Genomic DNA, 13,620 nt, shown 5'->3' with positions numbered 1-13,620 from the left:
GCCCCTTTTCCTAGGCCGTGTGCAAATTACTGTGCCAGATGCCCTGAAGTTAACAGTCACTTTTTTGAGAATTTAACACATAATTTGTGGAAAAGTGGTAGCGGGGTGGGGTGGGGTGGAGGAGGAATCCTGGTTAATGTCAGCTAAATAACCGCGGTCTGAGACAATTAAGAGAGCATTGGGCAAAGTGGGCAGGATTTATAAATTACTTCATGACCCAGAAGCCAGTCTAACTAGTAAACTGCGATCCTAACCAGAGGTACTCAACGGGGAACCAACCAAGGGCACAGATCAGTGGCCGGGGCGCGACTCCCAGTATAGTGACGAATTGCCGCGCTCCCAGAGCGCGGCGGCGCGCCGGAAGGATGAGCGGAAGAGGCGGGGCTCCAGAGTGACGCCAGCAGTGCGCCGGCGCGGGTGGTGCTTTTGCATTCGCGCCTCCTGCGAGCTAACCGCTATGGCTCCTGTGGCTACAGCTCTGGGCTCTTTGGTAACGAGTCTGTACGACGTGCAAGCTTTCAAGTTCGGGGACTTCGTCCTGAAGAGTGGACTCTCCTCCCCCGTCTATATCGATCTGCGAGGCATTGTGTCTCGACCGCGTCTTCTTAGTCAGGTACCAGCCGGTGAAGTGGGAGAACAGGGCTGGATGGCTGGAGCGTGGTTGTGGAAAGACGGTTGTGAGGGGCTGGCTGGGGAGAGTGGAACGGGATTTGCCCTGTGGGTGACAGCAGGAGAGCCAGAGGACCGGTTAGAGAGCACAAAAGTCAGGGCTATTTGGTTTTTGGAGTCCTGAGGAGTAGCCTCTTGAGCCCACCGGCTTTTCCACGTGCTTTGCAAGAGAGGGTGGAATCTCGTTTTGTGGCTTTGACTCCCTATAGTAGTGTGAAAGGGGGTCTGTGTTTTAAACGCAAAATATTACATGCTGGGAAGAAAGGAAAAGGTGGGGGTGAGTAGAGCTTAGTGTTACCAAACGCTGGTCTCAGTTTCCCTCAGCCAGTAAAAGGAAACAGAGTTTGAGGAAAAGGAAAGTGGTTTTATTTGTCACAAATGAGGGCAGCAGACTCATGTAGGAAAGACTACATTCCTGCTCTTCGGCAGGTTACAGGGCTATTTATACAATGTTAAAGAAGAAGGGGAGTTGGGCGAGAATCTGCAAAGGGGAGAGGGTAAAACTGCTGGGATGGCGACCAGTGGGCACCAGTCTTCATTTACACAAAGAGAAACAAAAACGGGGAATCGTCAAGAGCAATGGCGGGGCAGGGTTTAGCTCAGGAAGAGGAGTCCACGAGCTTTCTCACTATCTGCTTTTATTTGGGATTCCTTTCTTGAGCCTAAACCTGTCAAGAGAAGAGAAATTGCAAGAAAAGAGAAAGAAAAAAGTAAACCCACAGTCAGTGAAAAACTATGGGAAAACCAGTTCTGTCATAAATTTGTCAATGGAGGCAAATCCACAAATCCTTATCTGAAAGCCCATTTACTGTATCAGTAGCTGCTCAAGAACTTGAAAGGGCTGTTGCTCGGAAAGGGAGGTTCACTTTGGTACTGTGTGACTTGGACCCAAAAGGTGGACATTTCTTGGAAATCGCTTTGTGCATGTGTCTGAGTGTGTTGTCAGTAGAAGAAAAAACGCTGCACAAATTAGAGGTTTCTAGCACAGTGCTTCTCAGACCATTCAGATGTACTAGTGGGTTGGATTAGTCTCACCGTTCAAAATCATGCTATATTGCAGGATCTCATATGATACATCGTGTCAGTGTTGAGAAAATGAGTGATTAATGACAAATTTGTTGTTTTTTAACAAGTATTCCATTGTTAAAATTTTCATGCTTAATCTTGGTGTGTCTGTGGGGGGTGGAGGAGAGCGGGTTGGTAGTTAAGTAGGAAAGAGTTCAAAACACCTGACTGTAACAAAACTCATTTCATGTGTACTTAATAATGTAAATTGGGTTTCTCAGCATTTGCAACCCCAGAATGCAGTAGAATTAAACATTAAATCCTTATCAGAAATAGCAAAAAGTAAAACCAGTTAACTAACTAGAGTAGTAATTATCAAAAGTTTATTGCGCACACACCAAAAAGGCAGTTTGTTTGCAAGCCAACAACACTCAAGCCAAAATATGGAGTGAGACTTGGGATTATACGGCTCAAAAGCAGCTTGTACAATTAGGAGTGACTGTTCTTAGGAGTGATTGGTTATAATGTTAGAATTTTCAATTTTTTTTTTTTTAATAACAACCTTGGGAAACAGTTGTAAGTTTTGCTTATTTCCAGAGGCTTGGGCAAGGAGTGACTCAGGTGAAGTTAATCTTGCACACAGGCTCAATTAAGATTTGCTTCTAAAACTAAAATGGTTTTGTCTGTGCAGGGAACTTTTTTTTCTATTATTGGCTTATAAAATTATATCTTTGGAGTTCCATCTTTACCTCCATATTTGTAAGCTTCCCATCACACACCACCAAAGTTCCAGTGCCCTTTTCACTCTGGTAGATGCCCTCGGCCTGTTGGTGCCGAGTTAGCACACTACCCCCCCGGGGCTCCGGGGGATGTGCCCCCTGTTGTGCGTGTCAAGGCGTCCAGGTGGTCGGGCGATAAAGCCATGACACAGACTTGTGTTTATCTGCCTAAGACGCCACAGGGAGACCTGACCTTTCTCTGCCCTAGTACACTCCCTTGTAAGGGAGTGTCGGCATCTGGCAGCTGCAGGCGGTGTGGCAAGAGAAATTCCCTACTTTCTCCTTTCCCGCCTTAATCTTCCACTCCTACTGCCTAATGGTATATAAAGGGATCGCTGGAAATAAACGAGAGAGACTCCTGGATGAAGAACTTCGGCGTCCTGTGTTTTCTTTAACCTCATCGTCCCTCGCCGGACTCGGCTGATCTGCTCCGATCACCGATCAGCCGGTCACGGCGGCATCGGCTCTTCTCTCCCACCTTCACACCCTCCACCTTTTGTTACGCCCCCTGTATTTTTCAGCCTAAAAGTCCTGTTGTTGTGATTTGTTAGTCTGCTTTGAGCATTTTTATTCACTATATGAGAGAAACCATCTTACACTTTCTTGTTTATCTTAGCATGTTGTTGCAAACTAGATTGCATCCTTTTTTTTTAAAATTTATTTATTTATTCGTACAGAACTGGGGTACAGGCCAGAGATGCGCAGGGTGAGAGGATTCACCAGAGACAGAGTGGGGAGCAGAACAGGCAGATCAATGAGGTATACTGCTGAGGGGAGCTGCGGGCCGGGTCAGAAGAGGTCTGCCGCGCCATGTGGTCACCTCCGGGGCAGGCGGGGATCAAACTCTTGCGGAAGTGGTTTTTAGCTTCTTAGTGTAGTGCTTTAACCCGTTGCGCCACCAGGGAGGGCCAGATTGCATCTTTTTAATACCTGAATAGTGTGTTAGGAATATTGGACTCTAACCAGTCGTCTCTCAATTTTAGGTTTCCATGTCTTCACTATTGTGAATAATGCTGTAGTGAACATAGAGCTGCATAAATCAAATTATTGTTCTCATTCACATAAGTGACTAGGGGAGATAGTGCTGTGTCGTAACGGTATTTCCATTTTTATCTCCATAAGTGTTCATAGTGGCTGCACCAATTTACATTCCCACCAACCAGTGAGAGTCCATTTTTTCTCAGCCCCTTTATTCTCTTAGATGTATGGTGATACTGTTACAGGGCAGGGAGAGGGGCACTGCTGAACCCCCAACCCGTCTGCTCTAAATAGGTTCTGCCATCCACCGCATCAAGACAAAACATATAAGACTTTAATGAAAAGGAACTTTAATACAGTGAGTATACAATACAAACGACAAAGAATATAATTTCCAAATCAAACACCTGAAGTTACCTATCTCCTCGTGGGCAAAAGTCAACCCAAAAGGGATGGGCCAGAGCAAGACCTGAAAGCCGCCACAAGACTATTGCACCTACTGGCCGGGACCCATAGAAAAGGGTCAGACATGGTCAGACAAGTCTGGGAGGAAAAGAGCAACATCAAAATCAATATAAACACTGCCATAGTCACCTCCCCACTGGTCTCTCTCCCACATCTCTTTCAAACAGTCCAGGGCCAAGAAACAAGCTGCTCGCTGCTCCACGTGGCTTCCTCAGGTCGTAGTCTGGCTCTCCATTCTGCTTCCTTCTCAGATTACTTTTCTTTCTCTTCTTTTCCTCTGCTCACCACCTTCTGGGTGGAGCAGGGAACCTGGAACTTCCCTTTTTCCTAGGGTCCACCTGAGGTATTCCTAGGGAATACCTCATTGTGGCTTGCTTTGCGTTTCCCTACTTACATTTGAATTTGCCATTTTGTCATGTTTATTGGCAATCTGTATATCTTTGGAGAAATGTCCGTATTTTCTGCTTATTTTTTTTATTGGGTTGTGGGATTTTTTTGTTGTTTAATAGGTTCTTTATGTATTTTACATTATGTCCCTGTGAGATGTATATCCTATCCCACGTGGTAGCTTTTGTTCGTTTATTTGCAGTGGTTTCTTTTACTGTACAAAAACTTTGTCCCTGGTTATTTTGCTTTTGTTTCCCTTGCCATTGGAATTGAGTCTCCAAAGATGTCTCTCTCTCTGGTTGATGGCTAGAAGTGTATTGCCTAAGTTCTCTTATAGTATTTAATGGTTTCAGGTATTATATCCAAGTCTTTAACCCATTTTGAGTATTTTTTTTTAACTCCTACTGTAGTTGCTTAGGTTTTCCAGCACATTTGTTGAAGAGGCTTTCCTTTTTCCATTGTGTGATCTTGATTAGATTGTCAAAAAATTTAACTGTCCATTTATATGGTGCTTTGCTTTTGGACTCACTTCTATTTTGTGTATCTGTTCCAAAATCATACTTGTTTTGATTATTATCACATATTATAAATTTATGTCAGGGTGTGAGATGCCTCTAGTTTTCTTTTTTCTCAGGATTGCTGTGTCAGTACAAATTTTAGAATTTTTTATTCTGTTTCCTTGAAAAATACTATTGGAATCTTGGTAGAGATTGTGTTCACTATGTAGATTGCTGAAGTGGTTTGGCTATTGTAATAAGGTCTGTTCTTCCAGTCCATGAATATGGGCTATACTGCCATTTCTTTGTGTAATCTTCTATTTCTTTTTACCTCACAGTTTTCATTGGCTAGGTCTTTTATGTATTTTGGTTTACCCCTAAGTATTTTATTTGATATGATTGTAAATGGGATTGTTCTCTTAATTTCTTTCCTCTAATTGTTTGCATGTGAAAGGCCACAGATTTATTGAGATTTTTAACATAAATGGGGTTGAATCTTTGTCATGCGTTGCCTTCTGTTGTGTTATATTAATTGACTTGTGTGTGTTGAACCATCCTGGTGCCTGTGGAATGAATTCCACCTGATTATGATGAATGGCTTTTTAAAAAAGATGTATGCATACAAGAGCAGGGATGCAAGCTAGAGATGCAAGGGGTGAGAAGATTCATCAGAAACACAATGAGGAGCAGAACAGGCAGATGTACTGAAATACTCTGCTGGAGTGGGCAAGACAGAAGAGGTCTGCTGCACCTTGTGGACTAACCCCCAGTGGAACTCATCCTTCAGCGGTTGAAGATAGCTTCATCGTGGTACAGCACAACCTGTTGGCCATCTGGGAAGCCCCCCATCCCCCATGAATGATTTCCTTAATGTATTGTTGATTCAGTTTGCCAAGAGTTTTGTTAAGGGTTTTTGCATCAAGATACCAGTCTACAGTTTAATTATTTGTGTGTTGTGCTGGTTTTCATATGAGGGTTATGTTTGTTTTGTCCCAACTTCTATGACCCGGCCGCAAGAAAGGAAGGTGGGAGGCAGAGAGGCTGAGCAAGCAGAGTTTATTGCTCTGGGACAGCAGCTGAGACAGAGCCCCTAGAGTGGGGTCCGCAGCTACTGCAGCCCTATGGGGGAAGAGTCTCTTATATAGATTCTAAACTCAGATTCCAAAGGGGTGACTCATGGCCGTGTCCCTTGATGTAAGGCCCAGTTCGTTATCACCTTCTAGTCCTATCCCCATGCAAGGCCCAGTTAATTGGATGCAAAGCCCAGTTTATTACCGCCTTATCACCCTTGGATGCAAGGCCTAATTTATTACTGCCCTTATCCAGTCCCTCAGTAAGTCTCCACACTTGGTCACTCCCAACAGTGTTCTTGTAAAATGTGTTTGAAAACATTTTCTTCAATCTTTTGGAAGAGTTTCAGAAAAATAGATACTATATATTCTTTGAAAGTTTGGTAGAATTCAATGTGAAGCCATCTGGTACTCGTTCTTTTTGTTTTTAGATAATCTTTAGATTACTGTTTCTATCTCTGTATTTGTGGTTGTTGCTTCAGGCAACACCACACTAATAAAGAGACTGGAGTCGTAGAGCAGGCTAATGCAGGATGTTGCTGAAGAGCAAGATCCTGGCCTTTATTGGTAAACCAGTCATACAGCATTAGTCATGGGGAAGCAGAAAAGGAAAGAGGAACGGAAGCAGCAGGGGAAGGGTGGGACTGTTTTCCTCATTTGCTGATAGCTTGGTATGTAGATCTAGCCCTGATTCCCCAATCAGGATTTCAGTCTTATCAATAAGGCGTTCCACTGATCAGCTTCTGGGGCCCTTTGTTATACATCAGTGAAAGCTCACCCTCAGGCCCCCTTTCCTGGTCATACCTCTTGGTGCGCACACCCTTCCAGGTGATCCAGCTTTGTGCTCTTAATTGGTGTGAAAGGCGCCCTGTAGGGTTGGGCTCCTTTGACCCGGCAGTTCTGACCTTGCTTTATAATAAAGGAACACAACTGTGGGTAATAAATGGAGGCTGGATAAGCCGTTTAGGATTAGCAGATTTACAGTTGAGCTATTCAAACTTATCTCTTCTGAATTTGTCTTGAAAGGTTATAAGGATTGTCCGTCCATTTCTTGTAGGTCGTGTTTGTGTATAGATATTTACAGTAGTTCATTATGATCATTTGTGATATCTGTTGTAATTTCATTTCTTTCATTTCTAAATTTTTTTCCCTTTATTTTTTTAGTTTAACTGGAGGTTTATCAAATTTGTGTATTCTTTGAAAAGACCACCTCTGTTTCATTGATCTTTTGGTTCTATTCATTTATTTCTGCTATAATTACTTATAATTATATTTCTGTTTTCTGATTTTTTGGTTTCATTTATTCTTGCTCAATTTCCTTCAGATATAAAGTTAGATTGTTTAAATTTTTCCTGTTTATGTATGTACTTACCTCTTAATATCACTTTTGATACATCTCATAGGATATGTTTTCAGGTAGTTTTTACATCACTTTTGATTTCTTTACTGGCCTGAGAGTTCAGAAGCGTGTTGTTAAGTCTCCACATGTTTGAGATTTTCCTGTCCCATCCCCATCTCCCCCTCCCCCACCCGTTTCATTGTGAATATAAAGAATGTAAAGAATATTTGATACGATTGCATTCTTTTTATACTTATTGAAACTTGCTTTTTGTCCCTGCATCCTTGAGAATGTCCTATGTACACTTAAGAAGAATGTGTATTCATTTCTATTTAGTTCATCTGGTCAGTTGCTTCATTTAAGACCATTTTTAAAAAATTTTCTGTCTTGATGATCTATCTACCCATTGGTGAAAGTGATATGTTGTCATCTGGGACTCTGCGGTGCTGCAAGCAAATACTGTTAATAATTATTTTATGCTTTGGGGTATACCTATGCTGGTGCATGGATATTAATGATAATTATATCTTGCTAGTGGATTGTTCCCTTTTGATTATTATTGATGTCGTCTTTTGGATTTTGGGGTCCTTGAGTTCACTCTGGGAAAGGTTTCACCAGAACTCACCTTACAGGAGCACACGGCAAGATTTTCCATGAGACATAGACTCGGTTATATTTAAAGAGTAAGTTTATTAGAAAGAGACAGGAGAGGAAAAGAGGCTTGCATAGGCACAAGCGGGCAGGATGAGCTGCTCCAGAAAGGACAGGTTTGCAGGGAAAGACCTGCATCTGCATGGTTGTAGGCAGATGGCCCTAAGAGAGCAACCTCCACTGAGGGAGGTCAGTGCAGAGAAGTCCTGGCATGGTACAGGTTGTGGACAGGCAGGAGGCTGTTGGCTGTGCAGAGGAAGAGTGGGTGAAAAGAAGCACCTGCATAGGCACAGGTGGGCAGAGAAGCGGCTGCCCTGAGCTGGTGGAGAGACTGCCCAGATATAGACAGCTTCTCTTTGGGAGGGGCTCACTCCCTATGAGCCTAGGTTTGTTGGCTTTGAATAAAATCTGAAAGACAGGAGGTCCTACTATGCCCTCAGTCTCCTTGTCCTTATCTTTCACCTTTTGGGTCTGAGCTTCAGGCACACCCCCCTACTGTCTGTTATCTGCTGGGACCTCCTGCAGATACTCAGGCCTCCCAGACAATGGCTTCTGTGCCTTAGGCCTTGGTTTTATGGCTGTGTCAGTTGCTGCACTTGTCCCTTTTACCCATCCCCTTTGTGTGTCTCAAATCTTGTGATGCCTCCTCTGGGTTCCATCCTCCATTAATTATAGTATCAATTTTATTTATTACCTTACTTTGATTAAAGATTTATTTTATCAGATATGTGAATAGCCATTACTCCCTTTGTCCCTTAAACTATCTCGCTTGAGCCTTTATCTGTGAGTGTTCCATTGTGTGTGTGTCTCTTGTATGCACAATGTAGATGGGTTTTTTTCTTAAATCCATAGGGGCCACACTGTCTTCTGAAAGAATGCAAGTTCACATTTAAGTGATGATTACTATATCGGGCTTACTCACTGCCATGCTGTCTTTTGTTTTGTTTCTGCTGTAGCTTTTCCCTTGTTTTTCTGTCTTTTCATTTGGATGTTTTCCACTGGTGATTATCTGAGCCCCCCCCTCCCCTTCTCCCTCTCTCTCTACTCTACCCTTCCCCCACCCTAATTTTCCTCCTATCCAGCTATTGCTAGTTTTTGTTTTGTTGTTACTATGTGGATTGTATCCTTCTCTTTGTATCTAAGTATTGGTATCAATTTATGAGATCAAACTGTTATAGGGCACCTCAATTCAGAGAGAGGCACCCCTGAAGCCCCAAAACCTGCCTGCTCTAAGTGGGTTCTGCCATCCGCCGCAACAAGACAAAACATATAAAGCTTTAATGAAAAGTGACTTTAATACAGTGAATATACAATACGGAACACAGAGAATGTATCTTCTAAATCAAACACCTGAAGTTACCCATCCCCTCGTGGGCAAAAGTCAACCCAAAAGGGATTGGCCCAAAGCAAGGCCTGAAAGCTGCCACAAGACTAAAGCACCTTCTGGCCGGGACCCATGGAAAAGGGTCAGAAATGGCCAGACAAGTCTGGGAGAAAAAGAGCAAAATCAAAATCAATATAAACACTGCCATAGTCACATCCCTACAGGTATCTCACCTACATCTGCCTTAATCAGTCCAGGGTCAGGAAACAAGCCCGGTTTCTTCATCACATGTTTGCTGCTCCATGTGGCTTCCTCAGGTCTCCTCCTTCTCCATCTGCCTTCCTTCTCTCTTCTCTCTCCCCTTTTTCTCTGCTCAGTTCCACCCTCCTTCTGGGTGGGGCAGGGAACCTGGAACTTCCCTTCTCCTAGGGACCACCCAGTTACAAAACAAATACTGGCCATTTCCCCTTCTCCTTTAATGTTGTCATCGCCTCATTTTATTCTTGTTGGTGTTTCTGATTCTGTATTAATAATTATCACCTTGCTCAAGGTTTTATGTTTTCATTTAGAAGAACTCTTCAACATTTCTTGTAGGATGGGTTTATTGGTTATAAACTGTATTGGCTTTTGTTTATCAGGGAAAGCTTTATTTTTCCATCATATTTGAGTAACAGTTTTGTTTAATAGTGTATTCTTGGTGACCTTTAAAAACTTTTAGAATAGTGAATGTCATTCCATGCTCTTACATTTCTGCTGAGAAATTGATAAGCTAATTGGGTGGCCTTGGTATGCTGTGTTAATTTCCTCCTAGTAATCATCATTAGTATTTTTTTCTTTATTGTTGACTTAGAACAATTTAACAGTATTCTGTTGGCTTAAGTCTTTTTGTGTTTGGATAATTGATGTTTTATCAACTTTCAGGGCTTCTGTAGTTCTTTCCTTAGTTTTGGGGTGTTCTTAGCTCTATTATTTCTTTAAATAATTTAGACTTCCTCTTTTCTTTGCCTTCTTAAAGACCCAATATCATATTTCTTCTAGTAGAGTCTGATAATTCACATAATTTTTCTATTTGAGTCAGTAGAAGAAGTTTATCTCCATTTTAATGGAATCTTCAAATTTGTGGATTCTTTTTTCTGGCATTGTGCCTGTTCATTATGCTTTCATTACTTTTTGTTTTATTCGCTGAGTTTTTAATTTGGAACATTTTTGTTTGGAATTTTTCTATAGCTCAGTCTCTTTGAAGAATTCTTATGCTCCTACATTTACTTATTAATACTTTCTTTGTTACAACAGGTGAGCCTCTATTGCCTCCTGGGCCATCAACATTGGGAGCAGTATTGAGGAAGGACAGACAAGGGGAAGTGCAAGTGGGGAGAGGCCTGGAGGGACTGACCCCGGAAAGGTGCAGCCCCAATCCTTGGGCAGTCCCACATTTGTTTAGAACCAGGTTCAGAGAAGATGGCCAAGTAGTGGAGGAGTGTACAAGCATGCGGGGTGTTAACCATCTGGTGCAAGCTGGGGTGGAGTGACCTGGGGCTGCTGCCTGGGAGCGCCACAGTTCCTGCTAATCAAAGCACACCGCCTCTGAGCCCCCTAAATTTCTGCTGATCTTTATGAGTAAGGTATTCTACCTGATCTTGCTAATCAGCCATACTATTGCCTGCTGTTATTGGTTCAGCAGTTGCTGGTTTCCCAGTATTGTTACTCATACCAGGGCTTTTGCCCTGATGGGCCCGGGCCTGCTGCCCTGACTCTTACCTTTTAGTTTGACAGAGCAGGACCTCTGGGCATCAAGACAGTACTCCCTAACACAGAGGGCTAGGAATTCCACAGATCTCGTTGATTTCTTTCATAAATTGTTATGTTTACTGTTACATTTTCTGTCACTAAAATTCTGAAAATTTATCTTTCTCCTTATACCACAGAATTTTATCTTTGTGGTAGTTGCTATTTTTCCAGTAGGTGGCACAGTATTGATAGTTTTATGACCTCTCTCACCTTCCCTGCTCCCATCCCCAAACGCATACATACACCTTGGGTCTCTTTGTGGCCTGAGGTTCCTGTTGCAGGGGTGGGGCAGTGCCCTTCAGCCACCATCTTGGAGGAGTCAACATGTACCTAAAATCTCTCACTGAGTCCTCTCATGACCAGACCTACTTTCAGTCTGAGCACAAAGTGTTTGGGAACAGGCTTCCACCATGCCAAACTGCAAATATTTACAGCAGATAATCCTTACTTTCACTGAAGTTACTAAGTTTCCTTGTCACCCAGTCTTGGCTGACAGTGCGGGTATCCCCTCTTCTGATTGTTAGGGTCCAAAATCACCCGGCTGTCCCCCGCAACAAAGAACAGGACCAGAGATGCACAAGCAAGCAGAGTGTATTAAGCCAACTAGCTGGGGTCAAGCCCTCCTATCGGCCATTACATATGTCATAGCTGGCGCAAATTCAAAGAGTAACAAACTTCACAGCACCCAAGGACAGGTTGCCAAGACACCCAGGGACAGGTTTCTCACTCCTGAGACAGGAGCTGATATCAGGGTCTAGTCTCCAGCCGGTTTCAGGAGCTAGCTTCAGGTATGTTAACCTGCCTGCCCTCCTTTCTGGGCCCAGGGTGAGTCAGAGACTCAGACAGAGGGGCCTAGCGAGAGGGCTTAACATGATGAATTCTCAGGAGTCTTAGGATGTACTCAAGACCTGGCCCTTCCCCTGACTGTTCTGTGATCTTCACTGGTGTAGTAATACGCTGCCAGCCACAGGTAGAAGACAGGTTTTGCCATCTATATCACAGAAGTTTGACACTGGAGAACAAGTTCTGCTCTTAGGTTGCCACATGGTTCCTGCAACAGATGCGATAAAAGTCAGAACAGGACAGCCAGCTTCAGGAGACTTCAGAGGGCTTCCTCTGTGGAGTCCTAGAGAGATGTATTCCCGAAGATCTGGTCTTTCCTCTGCTTATTTTGTGACCAAAGAGTTACTGACAAGAACTGAATTAGGGCGGTAAAGAGTTGAACATTGCATCCAAGCTTGATAAGGTGGTAATAAACTGACCTTGCATCCAGGATGGGACTAGCTGAAGGTGATAAGGAACTGGGCCTCACATCAAGGACACAGCGATGAGTCACCTCTTTGAAATCTGAGCTTAGTACCTATATAGGAGACCCTTCCCCCCTATAGGGCTGGCAGTAGCTGAGGACCCCACTCTAGGGTCTCCGTCTCAGCTGCTGTCGGGGAGCAATAAACTCTGCTTCTTAGCGTTTCTGCCTCCTGCCTTTCTTGCTGCCCATCACAGAAGTTGGGACAAAACAATTAGTGCTGCTGATGACTACATTCTGCAGGACAAAGCTAAAGCCAAGTTTTGTAGCCAGTGGTGCAGAGCTTTGGTGGTGGAGACCAGCTTCCTTACTCTGGGTGGGTAGGGGGTGAGCAGGGAGCTCAGCCTGCACAGTATTCCTGCAAGAAATCACTGGTTTTCAATGACAACAGGGCGTCCAGCTTCAGGAGACTTCATGGGTCTTCCATGGGTCTGCCACCAGGCATCCTGGAGATGCAGGTCCCTTAAGGCCTGGCTGCCCTCCTTTTCATTGCAAGCTCCTTTCTGCACTCTCCTGCTGTTTGCAACCCTGCAGGCCACCCCTCCCACTGCTAAGTCCCACCCGCTTTCAAAACTGCCTGTGTATGTTATCAGGTGTCATCTGATGAGAGATGCAGGAGCTATTTAGTAGATTTATGGTTGTGTTTTCAGGAGATATTTTCCATGTTTTCTGGGAATTTTCAAGACTGGTCTTTTTTATTTTAAATCTTCTTAGTATGAAGTATAGGTAGTTCCCAACTTAACGATGGTTTGACTTAATTTTTTATTTTAAATAGTGCAAATTGCAAAATGCATTCAGTAGTCAGCTAAGCTATGATTGGTAGGTTAGCTGTATTAAATGCTTATTTGACTTAGTGTTTTCAACATTGGGGTTGTTGGGACATAACTCCATTATAAATTGGGGAGGAAGATCTATGATATTCAGCCACAGAAAGTATATAAACTATTCAGGGAAGTATCATTTTAACTGAAGTGTCAGTTTATGTAAGTCATGCCCCTGTTTAATACGATGCTGTTTCCAGGAGGAATGAATGTCAGGATTAAATTGAGTTCTCTGCCACCCTTCTGGTGTCTTGAGAATGCTGGTTGGTGTGGAGTGGCCTTACCCACAAACTCATATTACGGTAGAATTGCAGGGCATACTCAGTATAATCAGTGAAGGTTTTTCTTTTTTAAAATTTACTTATGCATCCAGAGCTGGGGTACAGGCCAGAGGTGCAGGAGCAGTGAGAGGACTCACTAGAGACAGAGTGGGGAGCAGAACAGGCAGATCAACTGAAATAACAGTGTTGAAGAGGAGCAGCTTGCGGGACAGGAGAGGTCTGTCCTGTGGGTCACCTCCCTGGCTGGGGATCAAGCTAGT

General features: G+C 43.5%; 1 protein-coding gene across 1 annotated transcript in view; it reads left to right on the top strand.

The window, feature by feature from the left end:
* Nucleotides 1-413: 413 nt before the first annotated feature.
* Nucleotides 414-13,620, top strand: part of UMPS (uridine monophosphate synthetase) — a 21,537-nt gene continuing 8,330 nt past the window's right edge. The window contains exon 1 of the mRNA XM_004675145.2: nt 414-613. Within this exon, the coding sequence (XP_004675202.1) occupies nt 458-613 (156 nt within the window). The 5' untranslated portion in view covers nt 414-457. The remainder of the gene's footprint in view (nt 614-13,620) is intronic.

This window comes from Condylura cristata, unplaced genomic scaffold, assembly GCF_000260355.1.
Source record: "Condylura cristata isolate star-nosed mole 26May11 unplaced genomic scaffold, ConCri1.0 scaffold00003, whole genome shotgun sequence".
Classification (NCBI taxonomy): Eukaryota; Metazoa; Chordata; class Mammalia; order Eulipotyphla; family Talpidae; genus Condylura; species Condylura cristata.
The sequence above is the reverse complement of the archived record's forward strand: the minus strand, read 5'-3'. Positions and strand labels throughout refer to the sequence as shown.